This window comes from Hippopotamus amphibius, chromosome 2 (genome assembly GCF_030028045.1).
Source record: "Hippopotamus amphibius kiboko isolate mHipAmp2 chromosome 2, mHipAmp2.hap2, whole genome shotgun sequence".
Taxonomy (NCBI): Eukaryota; Metazoa; Chordata; class Mammalia; order Artiodactyla; family Hippopotamidae; genus Hippopotamus; species Hippopotamus amphibius.
In genome coordinates this window covers 96,272,971-96,296,347 of record NC_080187.1, presented here as the reverse complement: position 1 = coordinate 96,296,347, position 23,377 = coordinate 96,272,971, and the positions used below count along the sequence as shown (strand labels likewise).

The 23,377-nt window shown below is 38.6% G+C and overlaps 3 protein-coding genes across 11 annotated transcripts in view; 1 reads left to right on the top strand and 2 right to left on the bottom strand.

Annotated features, from left to right (window-relative positions):
- Positions 1-14,357, bottom strand: part of KIAA2026 (KIAA2026 ortholog) — a 97,638-nt gene extending 83,281 nt beyond the window's left edge. For 3 of the 5 annotated variants that reach the window (XM_057720120.1, XM_057720121.1, XM_057720122.1), the window contains exon 1: positions 13,054-14,357. In XM_057720120.1, coding sequence (XP_057576103.1) covers positions 13,054-13,649 — 596 coding nt within the window. In that variant the 5' untranslated portion in view covers positions 13,650-14,357. Of the gene's footprint in view, positions 1-12,802; positions 12,857-13,053 lie in introns of those variants that run through there. The other 2 variants (XM_057720123.1, XM_057720125.1) reach the window with 2 other exon arrangements.
- Positions 14,358-16,596: 2,239 nt separating this feature from the next.
- RANBP6 (RAN binding protein 6) lies at positions 16,597-21,196 on the bottom strand. 3 transcript variants are annotated; one of them, XM_057720127.1, is made up of 2 exons: positions 20,991-21,196; positions 16,597-19,934 (listed from the first exon to the last, which is right to left on the bottom strand). In XM_057720127.1, the coding sequence occupies exons 1-2, from the start codon at positions 21,183-21,185 to the stop codon at positions 17,868-17,870; spliced, it is 2,262 nt and encodes a 753-aa protein (XP_057576110.1). In that variant the 5' UTR covers positions 21,186-21,196; the 3' UTR covers positions 16,597-17,867. The 3 variants fall into 3 exon arrangements, with proteins under 3 accessions (XP_057576110.1, XP_057576111.1, XP_057576109.1); XM_057720128.1 differs by having other exon boundaries at positions 21,050-21,196; XM_057720126.1 differs by having other exon boundaries at positions 16,597-21,196.
- Positions 21,197-21,304: 108 nt separating this feature from the next.
- IL33 (interleukin 33) overlaps positions 21,305-23,377 on the top strand; it is a 184,481-nt gene continuing 182,408 nt past the window's right edge. For 2 of the 3 annotated variants that reach the window (XM_057721411.1, XM_057721413.1), the window contains exon 1: positions 21,305-21,440. The gene's annotated coding sequence lies outside the window, so the exon portion shown is untranslated. The remainder of the gene's footprint in view (positions 21,441-23,377) is intronic. The other variant, XM_057721409.1, reaches the window with a different exon arrangement.

The following is a 23,377-nucleotide window of genomic DNA, read 5'->3' as shown; positions in this document are numbered from 1 at the left end:
TCACAAACTCATCATGCCATGACTGATGGCTTCAACCCATTTCTTAATGAGCTAGGCTAATTTTTAGTGAAGTCTTCCATCATTTTTTGTTGTTGTTGGTAGCCAAAGCACTAGACAGCTAATCCACATGGCAAAAAATTAATTTCTTAGAAGAAAAAAACTACAGGTCCAAAAAAACAAAACAAAACCCTCACTACAGGGTCCTACTGTTATTATCCCATTAGTGTATAGTCTCACATGTAACAATATTCACATACAACAATCAAATAAGAAGTAAAATCAAATCTAGTAAGTGATAAGCAGAATATATGGCAAAATATATAACCTATATACGGAAAATCCAAATTTTGTATTGAATTTGTGTGTGAGTAAATGATACATATGTATATAGATGAGATAAAAAAGGCTAACAAGTGATATCTGATGGGATAGGTAATTTTTATTTTTATTTTTTGACAAATTTCTGTTTTCCAAATCTTTCAACAGCATGTGGAATGCTTAGCAGAGTATTCCGCACACAGACAGAAATGAAAAAATGTTAACTCTTAGTAAAAAAGGATTTAAACAGCTAATAAAAAATTAACATAGATCTCAGTTATCTTATCATTTATACACTTGCCATAAAACTTTAAAAATAAGACTTGACTTCAATTTCACTACCAACCAAATTCCCTACCACGGAATTAGTAAGTAGAGGAACTTACTAATGTACTGGCAATTATATCATAATCAAGTATTCAGATAAACTGGAGGATATAAATGGTTCTGTGGATCACCATGAAATAATGTCCTACTTAACATATTTGTTTCTAACAACCTTTTATTTAGCATGTTATATTTATTTTAAGATGATGTTCTTATAAGTGTCTATCTGTTACAAACACAGATTTGGGTCTATAAAAACCAAGCTGTCAGGACTTCCCTGGTGGCACTGTGGTTAAGAATCCGCCTGCCAATGTAGGGGACACGGGTTTGATCCCTGCTCCGGGAAGATCCCACATGCCACAGAGCAATTAAGCCCGTGTGCCACAGCAACTGAGCCCATGCACTGCAACTACTGAAGCCTGCATGCTCTAGGGCCTGTGTGCCACAACTACTGAGCCTGTGTGCTGCAACTACTGAAGCCTAGAGCCCATGCTCCACAACAAAGGGAAACCACTGCACTGAGATGCCCACACAATGCAACGAAGAGTAGCTCCTGTTCACCACAACTAGAGAAAGCCCACGTGCAGCAATGAAGACCCAACACAGCCCAAAAAATAAATTAAAACAAAACAAAACAACCAAGCTGTCAAATTAAGCATAACCAGCTGACATTGTCAATATGTATTTGCAATTTATTAATTATATTTGTCCTATTCATTTTTTTGGTTACTGGTAAACAAAGCCGTAGAAAATAACTTAGAAGACAGAGTAACTTAAACTGGTAAAATTCTGATTTAACATAATTTTTTTCCCCTGAGAACTGGGAGAAGACTGAAATTATCCAATTAAAGAAACAAAACACCTAAGTCCAACTTAAATTATTTATTTAGATATTTAAATCTAGTATATTATCTAAATTATTTGGTAAAAGCAAATAGTCTTTCTCTTCTTTCTAGCATTATTCCAATATTTTTGCTTAATAAAAAACATTTTTTTCAGATACATTTCTATATAATCTGCTAAGAGAAGCAAAATCAAAAATTAAAATTAAGAGGACTTCCTAGGTGGCGCAGTGGTAAAGAATCCGCCTGCCAATGCAGGGGACACGGGTTTGAGCCCTGCCCTGGGAAGATTCCACATGCCACGGAGCAACTAAGCCTATGCGCCACAACTATTGAGCCTGTGCTCTAGAGCCCGTGAGCCACAACTACTGAGCCCATGTGCCGCAACTATTGAAGCCCACGCGCCTAGGGCCCGTGCTCCACAAGAGAAGCTACTACAATGAGGAGCCTGTGCACCACAATGAAGAGTAGCCCCTACTCGCAGCAACTAGAGAAAGCCCATGTGCAGCAACGAAGACCCAACACAGCCAAAAAATAAAATAAACTAATTAATAAATTAAAAAAAAATTAAAATTAAGAGAAGGTGAAAATTAAGGGGTGGGGAAAGACCAAATTGACATGTTTCCTAATTCATCTCATCTATGTGTCCCCTGTAATTCTCTAGCTCAAAAGTTTTAATTTAATAATTCACTAATATGGAATATCATACTCTTTATTAGCATAGCATATTAGACCCTCTATGATCTGGCTCCATAAGCTGGCCCTTCCTGTCACAGCTGTCACTACTTTTCTATATATAACTAGCACTCTCACCAAACTAAACTACTGACCATTCCCTAGCTATGTACAGTGACTTTTTTGCCTTTGCACTTTTGATTATGCTATTTCTTTGTTGCCTGGAATGACCTTCACAACACTTAGTTTATCAACTCCTGTCTTTCCATTTTCATCTTGAATCCCTCTACACTGACTATCAAATAATAAGCATTGTAAATATATGCTAAATATAAGGAACATTACCTGTCTTACTACATTAACCATATACTACCTTCTATTATGCTTTTAAATACTGTAGCCATCCCTTGAGAGGATATGGTATCTGAATTCAACTCAATTAATATATACTGAGTTTCTCTGCACTTGAAGAGCTAGTTTCTAGAAATAAAAAATGCCTAAGAATATCTTAAACTTTGGTGAGGCAAACAGATAACTTCAATATCACGGTATTCAAAAACTTTGATATAAACCATATGAATACAAAAAGTGGGTTAAGAACAGAGGAATATAACCCAAGCTGAAAAGAAGAGGGAGGAAGAAATGTGCAAAGTTTTCCTGAGGTGACAACTCTGCTGGGTCTTTTAAAAAACAAACAGCAATTCTGACTTGACATACCTGAGTATTTATTTGATTTTTATTAGGTCACTTATTTCATTAATTCAAGAATTACCAAACAACTAATATCACAATATAGAGAGACAGATGCATCACTACCATAAATTTTCTTAAGTGCTATAACCAATTGCAAAACAAAGAATCATGGAAAAAACAATTAATTCTGTATCAGGCTTCATAGAGGAGGTAAAAGCTGAGCTGAGCCTTAGATAATTAGGATATCATTAGACATAGAAAAAAGAAAGGGACAAGTAGAGAAGAAGGCACTCCAGATGTTCTGAAATTGCTCCGAATTCGATGAAGTTAATGGCCAATGACTGTAAATGAAGGCAATACCAGAATTAAACTCACTTTACTCACAAAGTTAAGACATCTCCAGTACAGTAAGCCATGTATTAACTCTTTCAGAATTCTAGAATACCAAGGGGGCTATTTCTAAGACATTTTCCCTCTTAATTTAATGCAGAGCAAAACTATTACTTAATAGCCAGAGTTAAACAAGTCTCTTTGAACACCTCACAGTATAAACATGGGCATAATATAAGACTATTTATCTTCTAGGTACTATTCAAATTCTGTTATTTCTGTTAAAGGCTTAATTTTTCCTTAATTTAATTGGAATTTTCTCTACTTTAAACATCACCATAACTTATTGGATGTTTGTTAATTCTGTGGTTTAAAACTATGGTTCTTAATCTTTTTTTGGGTCTGTGCTCCTCTGCTGACCTAATAAAGTTCTGCACCCTCTCCCTAGAAAAACTAAAATGCAGGCACCTGCGCACACTTCCACACACACTTTTGCATACTGTATGGGGTAGGGGATGTTTTGGGACTCTAATTAAAAACTTTAAACTTTATAAAGGCTTGGAACTCATACTGAACTATAAAAGAGAAACACAAAATTTAAAAATCAACAAAAAAACTGAGGTCAATTCATACATTACTTTGCCTGATATAGCGCAGAGCAATGCTATGAGAGCTAACCTTAGATCTCTTTTCATTGCTCCCCAAAATCAACTGAGAAACACAAAGAATAGCATTATTATCCACAGCTGATATGATGTAAGATCATACAAATAGGTTTAAGTGGATAGAAGCAACAAGTATAGAATCCTGGGCCTTTAATTTCAGGCTTTTTAAAATTTTGGTACTATTTAACACATTAGCCCTACGTAACAGGGATTACTCATAGAATACTTTAATACAGATTCTAAATTAAAATAGAGATTGCGCCAAGTAATAGTCTATGACAAACACAACTTTCAAGGTCTTTCCATTCTTCAGTATCATGCCTCCTCACCCTGCCCAACACTACCCCTCATTTGTTACCACTTACTTCTTCAAGCTGTATTCCACACAAAGACATGAATATATGAGTCTGCTTCTTAGTTCTACCTTCCCTTCACTCTGACTATAACACAAAATACAATACTAATAAAGGTTGACAAGGTTAAAAGCAGTGATAAAAAAAAATACTTCAATGAAGGAAAAAAATTTAATTCTATGTGAAATCAATCATGAAACAGTGTTACTATATCCTGAGTATCAATCCTGGAACTTCATTGTGCATAAAAATCATTTAGGGAGTTTGTTAAAAATGTACCTTCCTAATCACCACTCTGAGAGTCTGAGTTACCAGATTTAAATATGCTATTCTGGGGCCAAGGAATCTGCCTTTAACACAATTCTAACGCTGGTGATCTGGGAAACACTTTTTAACAGACATGCCCCAAACACCCTTGAAAATGACCTGTAGAACTTATAACCACCTACTACTTAATTCTAAATCAACATTTATAGAAATCAAACAGCAACAAACCAAGCAGAAAAAGTCCCTGCCCTCACAGATTTTATATTCTAGTTAAAGAGGAGAAAGATATATAATTAAATCATATTATATGTTAGGTTGCAATAAATGCTACAAAGGAAAACAAGGTTAAGGACGATAGAGGCTGACCAGACAGAGGGAAAGCCTGTAGATAAGGTAGCAACAGAGAAGAAAGTGAGGGGGCCCAGGAAATGAGTTTATCTGTGGAAAGAGAGTCAGCTTTAAACCTGTTTTTCCTCAAGCACAAGTATTCAAGACAGGTATAAAGTGTCTTCAATTTTGTTTACTGATTATATTCTAACATTTTTATCTTCCAATTTTAGCAATTCAGATGCTAAAAACTGGGTTGTGGGCTAACATGGAAACAATCTATATTTTTAACTATTTCTGTGGGAAAACATTTCTATATAATATAAGTTTTAGAGATGATTTCTCTCCTCAGTGCAAAATGAAGTGGATTTGTTCTATTTTTAGAACATGAGAATAGACCCTGAATTCACTAGGAATTGTACATTTAGCAGAATCTTGGTATCCTTTACTGTATTTGTTAGGCAATCTACCACTGAAATTGAAAAGCAGTTTAAAAACATAAAGTATGAAATGCCACAGGGAGAATAATTCCAATATTCTACCTGCATGTACATTTTGTAAGAGAGATTTTCTTTCTGATCTCAACCTCAAAAAGCTGAGAATGTACACCATTATCATAAAAGTCAATGCACTAGGCTAGTATACGGGGTGAATAAAAAATTATCCACACTCCAGTTATATTAAAACTTCTATAAATTCTACAGCCAGAGTGTGGATAATTTTTGACTTAACCCTTGTAGATTGTAAAATTGAAACAAAACTGTTTACCTTTAAAGCTTTCGCAAACTCAAACTGTAGCTGTTATACACTGGGGTGTTACCATTTGAAAGAAAACTTATGTCTAGCAGATAAGATGTATCTGAAGGAGAAAGGGGGCTATCTTTTGGAAAGAGAAGATCTCCAAAACACTTCATGTGCTAAATAGTAATTCAAACATTTTCTGCATTATATCTTGGCAACATTTTTTCAGTGATTCTAATTTAGAAGGCTTAAACTCCCATAAAATAGCAACATTAGTAAAGTAGTACTTATAAAGTATAGCAAGAGGTAAACAGTTTTACCTTAAACTGATTTATCTCAATCTGTATTCTTTTTTTTTTTTTTTTTAATCTTTTGGAGAGATGCCTAGACAGAAATGAAAAGGTCTGAATTCCCAAATGTACTAACATTTGAAGAGATACAAAAGAAGCCATCAGAGAGTTATTTCTGTCTGAAGGTACATTCAGATGGCTCTATTCAAAAGCTTTAAATATGAAAGTTTGGGGTAAGTTCTTAGCACTAGCTATTCCAAGCCTTTAAAACTGCACCTACATGAGGCAGGGGATATGGGGATACATGTATACATATAGCTGATTCACTGTTGTACAGTAGAAACTAACACAACATTGTAAAGCAATTATACTCCAATAAAGATGTGGGGAAAAAAAAACTGCACCTAACAAAATCTGTAGGTTTTATATTTTGAATGGTATTATAAAAAATAACAGCAGTAACACATGGTCATTGTAGAAAAAAGGTAGAAAGTGGAAGGGAAAATCAATCACCCACTGTTGCACTACCCAGTACAACATTTAACAGGACTGTACTGCCTTATAACTTTGATGATACATATTTTTAACCCAATTCTTATTCAAAGTTGTAAATACTAATGGCCTTTAAATAAAATCTTTTATGAACTATAAAATAATATGCTTATTATAGAAAATCTAGAACATACAGAAAATTAAAAGAAGAAAATGAAAAATACTCGGGCTCCTTCTCCTTAGCAATAACCACTGTTAACACTTTATTGATTTTCCTGTCTTTTTCCAAAGTGTAATACTTAATATCCTAACTTTTAAGCATGATTAATTTTGGAACAGTCACTGGTCCCAGGTGGAAGATGATATAACAAAGGACTTGGTTACAGATAATACTACCACTGGGGTTTATTAGTGTTTCCCATTAAAAGAAGAACAACTACTTCAAGTAATTGGAAAGCTAAAACACAAATATGAAAAGGACCTAATCTTCTCTTCAAAAACATGATTTCTTTTCCCTGCTCTAATTTTTTTCTTAGAAATAAAAATAAATACAAGGGCACAAATACAAAGAGAAACAAACTTTAGGGCAAAACACATTACAATCTATTAGGGCATTTTTTTACTGTATCATATCTAAATCATTTTCAATTCACTGTTTCCAAATGGAACAAAATCTCCTAAAATATTAAAGTCTATAAGTTTACTATATTTCAACTAATATCTTTTATTTATTCCAGAATAGTCTTCTCAGCTTCATTAACTGCCTCTTCTCAATTAAGTATTTCAGCTTTTAATATACATTATACACACTTCAATCATATTTTTCTAATCTTTCCAAATTGAAGATAGTCAATCCTTACAAAAAGTTCCACCTTTGGTCCCCTTGTATTTGTACCAGACTCTGTCCTGGGCAATCTCATTCCCTCCCATTTCTTCAACCATCGTCCTTCTGCAGGTTAATTCCTGATTAAACACCTCTAATCTAGCCCTAGTCACTCTTCTGAGCTCCATATTCAGCCTTCTAATAATTCTCAGCTGCATATCTTCAAACGCATGCTCCTCTCACATTCCCTAAGCGTCACCATCACCTGGGCTCAAATTTATTTCGGACATCATCCTCTCCATCACGCCCACATCCAACAGCTTGCCGTCATACCACTTTTACTTGCTGAACTTACTTCTTTTATATCCTTATTTATTACATATTCCTACTGCTTATTACCTCTTGATGGTATTAACTCAAGAGCCTTTCAACTGGTTTCCTTTCTTCTTTCTCTCTCCTTCCATTTCAGCCTTCAAGCCTCAAAATACTAGTAAAATCATGTTACTCCTTTAGCTAAAACCTGTGATGAATCTACACTGCCTACATTCTAAATTCCTTAGCAAGCAATCAAGGTCCTCCATAATTAGTTCCAGCTTCCCTTTCTAGACTTATCTTCCATGACAGGACCTTGTCATCCTACTTTCTAACCAATCACTGGGTATAAACTATTCCTCTGCAATATGCTGTACTCTTGCTTCCACACATGTAAATGTTTGTTTACCTACCACCTTGAAGTAAGGGATAAAGTCATGTTTATTATTGTAACTACAGGGCTTTACATACTACTTATCATAGGATAGGTCAAATAATTGTCTAATGAACTACTCAACTTCACCTATCAATAGTCTACTCATCTTCCAAAATTATGACCTCTAGAATAAAATCGAATAAAGTATTTTTCAATCCCAGCTTCCCCACCTCCCAAGAGTAGTTGGTCCCTCCTCTGCACTCTCCTAACACTCTATAATATATAATATATAATATATATTATAATATATAATAAACCTTATCACAGTAGTCCTCAAAGTATGCACCCTTAGAATATATAGTTCATCCTTGAACAACAGTGGTTTTAACTATGTGAGTCCACTTATACGTGAATCTTTTTCAATAGTAAATACTATAGCACTACAGGATCCTTAGTTGGTTAAATCTGCAGATACAGAACCACAGATAGGGAGGAATCAAGTATACAGAGGGCCTACGGAGGGCCAAGTTAGACACGGATTTGACTGCATCAAAACGAAGGTGTACCATCAAAAATCCAAAAGTGATTATGTTCTCCCAGTCTGTAGGGAGAAAAACCTAAGGTACTAAATAGAATCTCGTAAATTAAGGGTTTCCTCCCATAATTTGTTTTAAGACGTTTGTATTCCCTAGCAAAAAATCATACAACTAAATACATCAAAATTTCAGGATATTCTGCCAACAGTCCCATGACTTCCAGGTATTCTGACAATGGAACAAGTTCGAAAGTCAATTTTAACATATTTTACCTTTTACCATAACTGTGTATGTACCCTTTCTTAAACCTCTTGGGCCAGGAATTGTCCCCTAATTTATAGAACAAAGCAGGTGCTCGATAAATGTCTTGTTACTTGAAATTCTTCATCCTTTCATCATTGCACTTAAACATTTTCTGAACCTCCTTAACTAGCACTTTTTTTTTAAGAATGGCAACTATAATAAATAGAATTACATGGAGTATTAAGCTCTACATTCTATAGTTCTGAACAAGAAGCAAATCCAGATTCCATTACCCAAGGTCCCCAATTTTTAAAGATTTACATTAAAAAGATAGAATTACAGAATCCAGTGGGGATGGGGGAGTTGTACTACTAGGGAGTAAGAAGCACCTTGTTAAAATTCCCATTAATTTCTGGGTTTTGATCTTAATTGAGAATAAACAAGTCAACAAAGTTCAAATTTAACTGAGGAGGAGATTAAAATTAGTGTACAAAATCCATTTGTATTTCAATTACTACTGTACTTGGAAACCTCTATTTTTAAATTTTTGAGGCTTCATGATGATGCTTTTGTACTCTAATGACCAACTGAAAAACAATTACAACACTAAATAATCTTTAGCTATATATTAAGAAAGCCTTTTTTTTTTAATAGCCCATTATGTGTACCACTTTTTAACAACTAAATTCAGAAAACAACTATAATTTTAACAGGGATACATCATATTCAAGTTTATTTTCACCAAAATATTATTTTAAATGGCCAAAATTAAAATGTCAAGTTCAGCTCTGTTGGGGTCACTGGCAATGCCTCTTCTATAACTACAACCTTTTAAAACTACATAGCAATATTCTTAAAGCTTTCAAAAATATTTTAAAATTTAAAAGCTTTCAAAAATATAATTTAAGGGACTTCCCTGGTGGCACAGTGGTTAAGAATCCGCCTGCCAATGCAGGAGACACGGGTTCAAGTCCTGGTCTGGGAAGATCCCACATGCCGCAGAGCAACTAAGCCCACACACCACAACTACTGAAGCCCTTGTGCACCTAGAGCCTGTGCTCCGCAACAAGAGAAGCCACCGCACTGAGAAGCCCCAGCATCTAAACGAAAAGTAGACCCCGCTAGCCGCAACTAGAGGAAGCCCGGGTGCAGCAATGAAGACCCAACGCAGCCAATAAGTAAATAAATAAATGTATTAAAAAAATATATATAATTTAAAATTGAGAAGAGGCAAAAATTCTTATTAAGCATAACTTCCTAACTATTAAGTATTTTCTATTCCTTTCCACTTAGTAGCTAATTTTCTCCCTATTTCTAATGCTAGTTATTTCTCTCAGTTGCCTCAAATACATGAATGAGATCCCTTCTAAAATATAACTCTGAAACTAGATATGCTAAGTTTTAGTACTATTTCTATCACAAATATTATGTACATACAACATACTGTTATATATTACTAATGCATATTAAATATGATAAAATTACAAATCATTTACAGATCATATGCATGTAGTGCTATTATAACACCACAAAAAGCAAACCAAAGAATTTAGAAATTTTAACAGGATAAAATAAAAATAAAATATACTAAAGTTTTAATATTTTCTTCCTTCTCCCCAATTGATCATCCTGCATACCTCCTGGAATGCAGACACTACCCTGGAGACTATACTGTAACCATATGAAGTACCTGTAGTTCCCAGAAAACACTCTGCTGTTCCATGCCTTGCATTCACTGTAGTTCAGCAGTGAATACCCCTGGTCAAACCCTCCAAAAAAATCCAGAAGCAATCTTCAATTTTTTAAGAATCAGTTCAAGTATAAACTTCTCTATTATCTTTCAACTCCATCATAGAATCATCATCTTTTTAAGTGTCTGCTTCCCGACTCAACTATATATCACTTAAGAGTAGGGAACTTCTCTTTTGATATCAGGAATCTGAATGTCTACCTCTGACAGATACATATTTGTACAATCAACACTCTCAAAGCACAGATGAAGAAACTGAGATGCAAGTTATACAATGTGCCCAAGGTACTAATGCCATTGGGCTGTTCTGCAATGATAATGTGGTACCCTACCTAATGTACCTCATTTCTTGCTCACTAAAAGGCTCAGCAGTGTATGGAGTAGCTGTAAAATTCTCTTTACAGTAAATTTTAAAATAAGGGTTAACTCAATATCTTACAAATATATACTAGAAGACAAAAGAGAACAAAGGATAATATCTAAGTGATTGTTTTTTTATTACTAAAATACCACATATCACTTACTTATAAATAAGGTATCTGAATCTTCTATTTGCTGAAAATCATACTCATGTGGACAGTCTATAAAATATTGTTCTGGAGCACCTATGTATACTAATAGCATACCAAACAGTTATAACCTATGTTTTCCTCAAAGTTGTGCCCACTCAAAGCATTTATTTAGTAATGACTCAGATTTTAGGTTAGTACAGAAAAAGAAATGATTTCCTAGTATCTACAAGTGTGGTTTGTCAAACCTATTATTTACAAAATGTTTGTATACATCAAATACAAAAAAAGTGAGGGACTCAAAACTTTACCTCTTTGAAACCATCACATTACTTTTTGCTACTAAACTGCAAGAATTCTATCTCTCTTGGACTAAGAACATCAGAAATACAGTATTATGGTTATAAACAAAAGAATGTTTTAAGTTGTAAGTATGGATGCTATTAGATCATATGGGAATACAGTATTTTGAACATTAGTCACTAAGGAATGATTCAAAGCATTCAGAAATTTACCTTTATGTAAAAGAGAAAGTCTTCCTGCCCTTCTGTAGGACTTAAAAAATATTTGCTGTATACAAAATGCTTCTGAAAACACCTGTAATTTACTTAAACCTATATGCAACTTCTTAGTAATTTCAAGCAGCCATTCTTCAGCCTCATTTTAAATCGCTGTTTCCAATCTGCAAAACTAGATGCTTGGACTATATGAACTTTATGGTTTCTTCCAGGTCTAAAATCTTGTGACATCAATTTGGAAGATATTTTACTACTTAAAAATAATGACATGTGAATGGACTGTTTCTTAAGTGAGTCATAACTATAAAACACTGTGAGACGAGGGTAACAAACACACTACACACATAATATCACTAAAGTAATATACAAGACAAATTTGTGTAGTATTCTAAATTACCAAATAACTCTACATTATGAAAGGATTCAAGAAGAGGTTCCTTAGTTTAAATTGAGCTGCCCTAATGAGTCAAACACTATGTTAACCATTGTTTTCAGTGAAAGCGGTCACCGATAGTCTTGAAGACAGCATAACACAACTTTTCAGGAACTATTAGATAAAAGGACTAGCACACGTCCCAGTTCCAGATATGAGAATATTAATTTTATTCAACTACCACTACTAGTATTATAATGATCAAAACTTATCTTGTGCTAACTATATGAGACTGGCACTTTCGACTTTACATTTATTAATGCATTTAATCCTACAGCCACCCCATTAATTAGGTACTGTCATTATCCCCATTTTACAGATGAGGAAACTGAGGCCAAAAAGCTAAAGTGACTTGTTCAAGTTTACTTCCACTAGTAGAGTCAAACAACTGGTTCACTTCAACCATGATTTCCAACAACGTTCAATTATTTTTCTATTCCTGAAGAATTTCCGCTAGAGAAATTAATCTGGCTAGTATCAATTACAGAATTATAAATACTTTTTTTTTTTAGTAGCTTCCTCTGTTACATGATTTCCTCTTACGAAAGAAACTAATTGACTCTGGATATATGGGTGGAGTACACCAAGAGCATCGTGCCATCTAAATTGCCTATGATTTCTGGTAGAATAAACACCAATACCTAAACGTATTAAAAATTTTGTGTTGATGCTCAGATGAAGCTGAGAGAAAAGACCAGGAACACACCACAGTAATTGTTAACCATTTAATAACACTCTATAAATCTCCGATGGCCGACTTGAGCAGTAAAACGATATAATTTTTTAACAGTTTGAAACCACCTTTTTACATGAGTCAAAAGTAGTTTCCTAACGATATTTCTTTCCAAAAACGTTTAAAATTTTCTTGCCAAAACTGTCTAAAAGTTGCAGGTCCAACTTCCATCCTACTAAAACTTTTCCTCTCCCTACTACTGTAATTCTTCCTACGGACACCATTTCACTTTACTTCTACCAACTTTACCTGATCTTCTGCGCTCGGGACTCTGCTTCCTTTTCAACTTCTTTACGTCTGGACGTCGGGTTCTTTCAGCCCACACCCACCACACCCCTGCGGGCCCCCGCCCAGCGCTGCTCCTCCTCCCGGGGTTCTCCAGCACCGACTCAGCACCTATCAGCGACGCCCCCCGGCCCCTGGCCCAACCCATCCTCGGACACGTGCGAGGGTGTGTTTGTGTCAGTCCTTCAGTCCCGCCAGGGACGGGGCTCACTCACCGAGATAGAAGCGCCAACTTCTGCTCCAGCATCATCTCCAGCTTCTGGCCCTGTTTGGAGATCCAGTGGTCCACTCCATGCAGGCGGTAGCACGTCTCCAGCATCAACCTGAAGTCCGCCACGAACTCGGTGATGCCCCCGTACTGGCCGCCGGCGAACTTCTCCTCCATCTTCAGCAGACACATGCCCTGCCTGGGCTGCTGCCGGAGAGAGCGACTGCCCCGGCCCCCGCTGCGCGGCCCCTCGGCCGCCTCCTCCTCCCCGGTGGCAACGCCCCCCAAGGGCTGCAGGAAGGGGGCGGTGAGGCCTCGGTGCTTCTCCTGCAGGAACTCGCCCAGGATGCGGTAGCCCTGCTGCAGCTCGTAGGTCAGCTCCTGCTCCTTGCAGCCACCGCCCCCGACCACCATCGCCGCCTCCTCCTCCTCCTCCTGGTCGTCCGCGTCCTCCCTCGAAGAGGCACTCCTCCTTCTGGCCGGCCCTGAGGCCGGGGCCGCCGCTGCCACCAACTCGTCGTCGTCCTCTTCCTCGGCCGCCGGTGGCGGCCGCTCCTGCTCCCCGGCCGGCTCCATCTCCCCCGGCGTCCCGGGCACGCTCATGCCCCCGGCAGGCCCAGCCTGGGCGGTGTGGAGCGGCCGCTCGAGGCGCCGGGGCACGCGTGAGCGCGGGCCGCTTCCTCAGGGCTCGTCGGCGCCGCGCAGCCCCAGCCGCATTGGGCCTCGCTCTCCTCAGCCGCCGGGTCGGCTCGGTGCGCGCGGGGGTCTCGAGCTCGCCGCCGGCGGGGCGGGGTTACATGGCGCGCGGGGGAGGGGGGAGAGAAGAGGAGAGCCTAGGTGCCCTCCTCTCCCCTCCCCCCGGCGGCGGCGCGCGCGCGGCCCTCGCCTGCCTCACCCCTCCGCGCCCCGCCCGGTCGCTCTTCACCCGCCAGGCCCGGCTTGGCCTCCACGGCCTCGGCGCCCCACCCCCTCCCGGGCCGGCTTGAGGGCTGGGAGGGGGCGAGGAGGAAGGGGGGGGTTCTTCTCTAGCCTTCCCTGAGGGGGCCGAAGCACAGGGCCGCCGCGGCTCGGGCTCCTCCTCCTCTCCCTCACACTCCCTCCCGCCCCTCTCTACCTGCGGGGAACCCGGGCAGGAGGAGGCGGCGCGCGGACGGGGCCCGGCGACAACTGTCAGTTAGAAGCCGTGCTGGGTGGGGGGAGGAGGAGGGGCAGGGAGAGAAGGGGGAGGGCACTGAGGCCCTCCCCCCCCCACGTTGGGGCAAGCTGTGGAAAGAGGCAAAGAAAGAGGCACCGTCGACGTCCACGGTGAGCATGCGTAGTAGAACACCACACGCCCCGCCCCGCTACGCGAAAGCAGGGACTTCGTCTCAGTTTCAGGCCCGGAGCCCTGGTAGGTTGCGCGGGCCAATGACGTCATCAGCTTGTAGACGACTGTAAGGGGCGGGGTGAAGAGGGAAGCAAGGTGCCTGCGCAGCTTTGCTCTCCACCTCCAGGGAGGGAGGTGGAAAGGACTTTAAAAGCAGGTGTTGCAGGAGGATGTTTCTTTTGCGAGAGCCGTGCTAGCGCTGAAAGCTAAAATTAATCCTAAAGGAGCTTGCTAGATAACCTTCGTTGGTGGAAGGTGAATTGTAAGAAGGCATAAAATGTAAATCCTACTCTATTGTAAAAAAGTTCTTTGCGCACTCCCTCCCCCTTGTGACTGCCGGTTTTTCAATCTAAAACTAGAATTTTGAGAAGTTTAGAAAGGAGATTGAAGGACTCGACCAACTGAAACACATGTTCACATGCAAAAAAAAGGAGATGATTTGTAGAACTCAAATTTCTCAAACTCCTGTCCCCAGGTCTTAACATCAATTCCGGTTTTGGAAATTAATCACGTTTTCCGTTAAAGTGAAAAAACATTTCCACCTTCTCGATTTTTGACATCTGCTAAGAGTAAAGGAAGGGAATGGGACCTTATTTTAAAAAATCCTTGGGACTAAAAACAGTCTTCAAATATTTCAAATCTAAGCCGTGCAGCATTAAACAGTCAAGTCGTTAGCATGACCTTACAATCTCACTACACATTTTAAGATTACTGTTTAGGGAATGCCTAAAAAGTGAATTTATCATTCCACTAGCTGACATATTGCTTAAGTGAGGAGAAGGGAACCAGTGGTTCCTTAAATCAGATAATAGTATCTTACGTTCTATTTTAAAGATGCACGTATTACTTTTTCTCCTTACACAGAGTGCTCTTGCTTACAACCTGGAATTACCTGAATACAAAAATCAAAATTTTAGAAAGCAAGCATTTTAAAAGTAAAGCTGTATAACGAAGTGATTGGAATATACTGACTCTTATGATTTACTTCCCATTAATGTGGGCCTTTAAAGCACTGATAAAATTCACAACTTAAAAAACTTTTGGGGGGGGAGGCAGGGGGGGCAGTAAGTTGGATAGCAGTCTTAGGTAAAACAGTTAAATGGGAACACGTTTGAGGTTTTAGGGTTTTTGACACACCCCCACCACACACACCCATTATCTAGTTTTCAAGGTCTCCTCTCACCTCATCAGATATTTGTAATTTATTAGGCATTCACAGCATTCTCTCTCCTCAGAGCCCATAGATGTACCTCATCTCAGGAACAAAGGCACAGACACAGCAGCCAAAAATGTGTCTGACTGAACATCCCTCATTTCCTTTGACAAAGCCCAAGAATCTGGACTCAACCCACTCCAGCAAATATCACCTCTTTCTCTTTAGCCACCAACTCTGTTTCATGACTCTCAGATAATATTAGCTTTCATTTATCGAACACTGTGCCACTGAGCACTTTATATTCATTACCTCCTTTAATTCTCACAATCCTATGAGCTAGGTATTATGCCCATTTCACAGATGAAGAACTGTTTAGGTTAAAAAAGTAGTTTGCCAAAATTCAAATCTATGTCTGTCATGCTTCAAAATTCTCCAGGTGCCTAATTCTAAGTCATATGGTAGATTTCCCAATTCCTCATGTGCAAGAGTGTAGGGAATTGCTACAAATGTTTACCAAGGGCTTCTTAATTAAGGGATACTAATTAAGATAAAGAGGTGCTGGTGAGCAGAAGAAACCTCAGCTATAGGTCATGGAGAGGCCAAGCTGACTGAGCACTTAGCTACTATGAAAGTAGAATCAGGTACTTGAACTTTCAGAAAATATAGATAAGTGAGAAGAAAAACTGCTTTTCAATCCCACCATCCAGAGAAAACCTCTATTACAGTAATATCAATACTTTGTGGTGGGATTTTTCTGTTTATTCATCTATACTTTTAAATTTTATCTAAAATAAACATAAAATTGTGGCTATGCTGTACCTAATGTCCTTTTCTTTTTTCCCTCATTAACAATAATTGTAGGGAATGTATAAGAATTGCATATCTAAAATCTCAAATTTGTATCTCTGTCCACAATAGCTTAGATGGCCTGCTCATGAATTTGTAGGTGAAACAGGGAGATTCTAATGTAAAAGGAATTCCAAACCATAAAAAAGAACACAGCAGAGGTACAAACACCAACAGCAGTAACAGCTACCATTTATTAAGCACTTACTAGACCTTACATATTTACTAAATACTTTACATACACAGTACTCATAATACCGCAGGAAATCCTGACAGATGTAGTTGTTCTTAAATTTTGGATCAATAATTTGCTTAGTAGAGAGCTTTTTTTCTACCCTACAAAAAGCCTGACATTAAAGACCAACTTGCAATTAATATAATTAACTCTAGATTTATAGAACTGTTTTCTTACAATGCATACCTACTGCTAAATGACTGGTCTCAAAGCTGTTTTCTTTTTAATGTTTAAAGATTAAATTAATTTTGCTTCCCTTTCATGATCACAATAGAATTCTCTTCAATGCTACTACACAATGTATTAAGAACTTGCCCAAAATAGAAATCTATTTAAGCCTCATTTTGAATCAGGGATTCTCTTCTCATTGAACTGCTTTGCAGGAAAAAATGGCACACATACACAATGCAATATTCTGCTCAAACATATAACACTGATTGACTCCCACGAATATTATTTACTATTTGTCCAACACTGTGTCACAGTATGTTACATGCTCTCAATGTCAGATGTACCAGGATATGCTTTGCAGTAACCATGGTCCTTAGAGTCCTGGATAACTTAAAAAAAAGAGACCAGTGTGACTAAGACTTTAAAGTTCTCTTAACTCTCAGCTGGATACCTTGGGAACTAGAATATGGATATATCTCATTCTCAGGAGGACATTATTAAAAAGTTCATATATACTATGGAGAAAACTTCCCACATCCACTGCAATATCTCAAAACTCTTTTCTAATTTCAGCATCCTCCCATTACGATGAAAACTAGGAGTATTATCAAGGGGGAATAAGCCTGTCACTATATTCTTCACCCACAGTTCCAAAGATGTTTGTTCTGGAAGTTGTCCTATCCCTTCTTTGTGAGCTCTTAGCATCCTGTGGTAGGCAGCATGACATCTTGACACCAAGTATACTGCTTGCCCAGTATCAATAATTCAGACAAATAGCAACAATTTACTTCACATCAACTAGAGGAAAGGTGACAAACATTTTAAGACAACAGAAGCACAGGTTAGAACCCAGGTCTGTGTTGAAGAGATAAAACATGCGAGGTAAACAGAGGTTATAACACTGACTAATCCTGGAGAAACATAGGGAAGGAATATAAACTGCTTAACAGGAAGAGAACAGTTCTCTCAGTCATAATGGAATCCACTCATAACACTTATTTGGAGTTACTTTTATAGTGAATGATATTCAAGTAATATTGAAGTACTTCAAGCAAAATTTAGCAACTCCTGTAAGGCTTCCTGCTGCTCATCATCAAGCTGGGAAATGCATTCCAACCATAATTCTTCAGAAGTCTGTACCTGATGCACGATATTAGCTAGGCGTTTGGCACAAGGATCTTCACAGTTAATAGTCTCATTCATTTTTCCTTCTGCAATTATACTGATTATTTTTGGAAGATTGGAATTATTTGGACCAAGTACCACTGGGTGGTTACTTTCAATTAAGTCACAGAGAAAACTCAAAGTCTGAATAGCTTCCTCTTTATCCTCATGCAGTGGAAGCCATGACAACCAGTGTGGAAGAACTTCATCTACATTTACACAGTTAGGCTTAAACCTCAAAATCTTCCCTACTGCTGAGATACAGTTCTCTGTAGCAATGACATTTTTTTTGGTTTTGGAATTTGCACACTTAATAACTTTTACCAGCAGTGGAACAGCTTCTGAACATAAAGAACGATAATCATCTCCACCAAACTGTGCCATAACACCCAGGCCATAAGCAGCAGCTTGCCTGACTTCAGGGTTGTTGTCTCGCATGTTTAGTAGCATTGGCCACCGAAAATATTCTACATATTTAAATGAGGTTGGACTGCAGTGCTCTATGATATCATCAAATATGCACAATCCCCACTGTCTGTCTGGCCATGGCCTGTTAGAACAAATTAGATTTACAATTAATGGAAGCAGCTGTTCAAACCACGGTAAAATCTTTTCCTTATAAGTACTAAATAATGAGTGCAAAATATCTGATACTTTGGTCAGAATATAAACATCACATTCATCCTCATCTTGCAGAGACATTTCAACCTGTTGGTCATAGTTTTCTTCCTGTCTTTTAACCTGTCTCAATTCTTGGTTTTTAAAGTGCCCTTCGAGTTTTGCTTTCAGTATTTCTCCCAGTTCTTCCAAGTGTTCATCATTAAGACACCCATCTCCCATTACTTCAATGGACTTTGCAAAAGAATTCATTATTTCTGAGAGTACATCTGTATCAGGTTCAGTCCCAATAGCCTTGATTAAAGGATCACATATGAATTGCCACATCTGTGCAAGATACTCTGGGCCACGAATTCTTGCACATTCCAGGAGAAAAGGCATAGACTCTGCTGCTGCCACTCGAACATTGTCATGGAAATAAAATTTCAGTAAAGGAACCATCAGTTTTACAACTTGTTCTGTATATTCCACAAATCCTTCCCTTAACTCCTTAGCATAATAAACCAACATCTGGCAAGCAGTTGATTTTGCTTCAAGTCCTGAAGTTTTAATTCCAAAACTTTGCTGGTCTCCAAGATTTACAAATTGCCATCCATCATCATCACTCATATTCTCCACGTCTTGTGTGTCTAAGAGAGCAACGTCAGGTTTAGCTGAAGCAGTCTTAATAAGAGGCTCAATAACCAGTGGAAGGTACTGTTGAAAATCATTTCCAAGAATTTTACACATTCTGGCCCATGCTGAAACCATGTAAGAGGTCTGAGGGTCATCATCTTCCATATTATTTAAGTCTGATTGTGTCTTCAACAACAGTTGCATCACATTTGATGCATCTTGCATAAATTTTTCCTTCCCAACAGCAAGACCAACATGGCTAATGCACTCGATAGTTTTTCCTTTTAGAAGTTTGAGTTCCTTTTGAATAGCAAGCTCAACAATGTGCTTTAGTGAGGGCATAAATATATCATAGTATGGAACAAACTTTTCTTCTATTGTATCTGCAACTGAGGCAATGGTTGTCACAAGCTGTTCCAAGGCCAATTTAGTTCCATTGCGAATCAGCTCTTGAAGTTTAATCACCAAAATGGAATGTAGATTTCTCACCATACTATCCAAATATAGAACTAGCAATGATTTGGGGCAGTCTTCAATAAAAATAATAAGTGCAGAAGCTGCATGTGACTGCACACGCTGATTACCTTGATTTTCCATGGTACGCAACAGAGCTGCAATCACTATTTCATGGAATTTCTTTTGGAAGTTGGGTGCAAAATCTGTAGCCATCTGTCCAAGCGTTGTACAGGCTGCAGCCCTCACCCTTGGATGAGGATCCTGAAGAAAAAGCAAAACGGAGTTAACTGTTTCATCTAGAATTGATTCCATTTGCTGATGGCATCCTTCTCCAATAGCAGATAAGGCCATTAATCCAGCATGTCGATATTTCCAGTCAGGGCTCTGAAGCATCTGCATGATATGCTCCTTAGTCATTGGTAAAACAAGTTTTCCACCGAGCCCACAAGCCAGTCTGTCTAGTGCACTCTCAGCAGCAACTGCATTGCTGTCAAAATCATCTTCTTCCATTTCATCAGCATTTACCCAGTCCTCATCATCTTGTAGATCAACCATCATTGCCAATATATGAGGAACTGCCTGTGCAATAATATTTGTATGTTTTTTCAACATTGGGGTTGCAGTTTCAGACAAGGTCACTATTACTTCAAGGGACAGCTGGCGTTGCAGATTACTAAGTCTAGAGTCTCCACATAACTTTAGACTCAACTGCAGAGTATCTTCTAAATAAGGACCCAAATATTTAGGTACAGTATCTGCAATCTCAACAAGGGATTCTAGCACTGAATCATCATCCTGGTAGCATGAATCATTCACAGCCTGTAAGATTCCAGGAAGCAAGTCTGCGAAGTCTTTGAAAAGAGCAATATTATTCTCATTAGCAAGTACAAAGGCAGCTGCAGCTCTAGCAGATAATGTCCTGATTGCTGGATGTTCTTGATCTTGAATACATTGGTCCAACAACCGTTTGATGATATCCAAATCGTGCCGCTCTTGGGTCCCAAAAATCCCAGGAAAGTGCCAGAATACGTGAAGTGCAACTTCCCAAAGAACAACATTTTTAGAGTAGATTGAATCAACAAGGAACTTCAGACCTTCGGGCCAATGGTTAGTGCCATCCTCATCTATCAAATTCCTGGCCAGCACTGCAAAAATATCACAAAGTTTTTTCCTCATACTAGCATGTGTTTCTAACTTAACAGCCAGTATCAGTTCAATCTTGACGTCCCTCTGAACATCAGAAGGCAGATTTGGATAGACTTCCTCAAACCCAGAGGACAAAAGCCGTCGTAGCAGGGCGGCAGCCATTTGTCTCACCTCATAACCTGCTCTTCTATTTCTGACGGCATCTAAGAGAAATGTAGTCTTACACAGACCTGGGATATTTTCATAGATTTCCTCTGCCTGCCTCCGCACCATACAGCTTGGATTGATCAGGTTCTTCAGAAGCTGGTAAAACTCTTGCTTTCCCGACACGGTCGCCGGTACTCCGGCAGACCCGGACGCCGCCATCGCGTTCTGTCAAAGCAACCGCGACGGGGAAGGAGGGCGGGGGTCTGCGGCTCGAAGCAATGACGTCAGCGAGGCGCCGGCGGGGATGGGCGGGGCCGCCTCTTCCTCCCCGCCGGGCACTCGATTTGGGCTCTGGGAGGTGGGGAGCCCGGAGGCGGGGGACCGGTGGGAGCGTGGTGGGAGCGAGGGTTGCCCTCCATCTGTTTTCCAATCAGATGAAAATGCCTCTACAGAGGAGAAAAGAAAATGAAAGAGGTATGATATTAATTATATTATAATGAGATTATGGATGATTTTTTTTCTCCTTTTCTTTATTTCTAAACTATCTCTATTGTTACACTGATAATTTTAAAACAGAGAGTACTCCTTGAAAAGCCGCTAAGTGAAAGAAGACGATCACCAAAGGGCACATGTTGCATGATTCCCTTTATATGAAAGGTCTTAAATAGGGGAGTCCATACAGAGAGTAGATGAGTGGCGATGGCTGAGGGGACGGGAGAATAGAGAGTGACTGCTGTCAGGCGGGTTCTTTTTGGATAATGAAAATGTTGTAAAATTGATTGTGGTGATAGTTGCAAAACTCTGATTATACTCAAAAGTATTGAATTGTACAATTTAGACTGATGAATTGAATGGTATGTGAATAATACCTCAATACAGCTGTTCATCAAATATGTACAATAAAAGATAAAGACAAGGATTACTACCCCACTACTAGGTGCTCAGACTTAGGTGTGTGTCGGAATCACTTGGCCTGTGGATTATAGTAAAGAATGAGAAAGACAACTGAGTAAAGTATGATGAAAAATGACCCGGGCTAGTAATCAGAAGACTAGAATCCTGGTCTTGTCTCTAAATGGATTTTGTATCCCTGATTATGTCACTCATTTTCTTTGCAAACTGTAAAATGCTGTAAAATGCTTTTACGGTTTTAGTAGGAAGCTGCTGAGATTATTCTAAGAAATTAATTCCCCATGAGGCTAAATATTGTTTCTTTAATTCAGCCAGGTGTGTCAATCAAAAACAATGATCATTCCTCTAACAATGATTAGATCTTACTTTTGTATTGGCACCTTGCCATTCTGTCATTTTGACCATTATACAGGTTTGCAAGGTTGGTAGGATAGGTATAATACTAATTTTAGATGAGATGTGGAAACTCAGGAAGGTTAAGGAATTTGCTTACACAAATTACTTACTCATAGCCTGAGTCTCAAATATACCTCTTCTGAAAGTAACACCAGTGCTCTTTCACCATACCACTTCCCCATAATTACTCTTGGTTTTGCAATATGATCAGAAGCCTTTGCTTATTGCAAAGTCTATCTTAAACTTCTCCAAGTGGGCTTAATTTTAATTTTGTAGTATGCTATTACATATACCCACAAAGAGAGAAAATCACAGCTTTAACATTTAACCAGATGATAGACAAAGTAGTATCATAAATGACATTCTAACATGTAATACTGTGCTCATTTAGGAGGAAACCTTATTCTCTAAACAGTGTATTTCATTCTGTGGACTGAAAGCCAAATGTATCAGAATCATCTGAGATTATTTTAAAATATAGATACTGGGCTCAAGCTCTGAACTATTGAATCAGAACTTCTGGGCATGCAACCCAAGAATGTTCAGTTTTAACAAGCACAATGGGTTTTCATGATTACCAAAATTTGAGAGCCACCAATGAGATCAATTCTGGTTCTGATTCCAAAATCTCAACTACAATTCTGCATCTGCTCTAGAGTCACTGGCTTTCTTACCATTCCTTGAAAAAGTCCAACTGTAAGGCCTTCGCACTTGCTCTTTCAGGAAATGTTAACAAGTACATGTAGGCGGAAAAACTTCTCTTAACACCATATCTATTAGCATATTAAAGACATTAAAAACTAGGATGAGATACCACCACAGACCCACCACAATGTTTTAAATTTAAGAATATCAAGTGATAGTGAGGATGTGGAACAATAGGGAACTCCATGAGCTTTTTAGTGGTAGCATAGGTAAATTGGTAGAACCACTCTGTAAAAAATGTTTGGAAAACAATGGGTTAAGATTATGCAGTTATTCATTTATTTTCTCAGCAGACATTCATTTAGAGTATACTCAAGCAGGGTGCTGTGTGCTGGGGATAAAGATTAAATACATGAGGATGCTCATGAGAGACAGTAAATGCCATATAGTGTAGTGAT

Excerpts from the sequence above, each read along its gene's own strand:
- RANBP6 (XM_057720126.1), bottom strand. The coding sequence starts at position 21,185 with ATGGCGGCGTCCGGGTCTGCCGGAGTACCGGCGACCGTGTCGGGAAAG.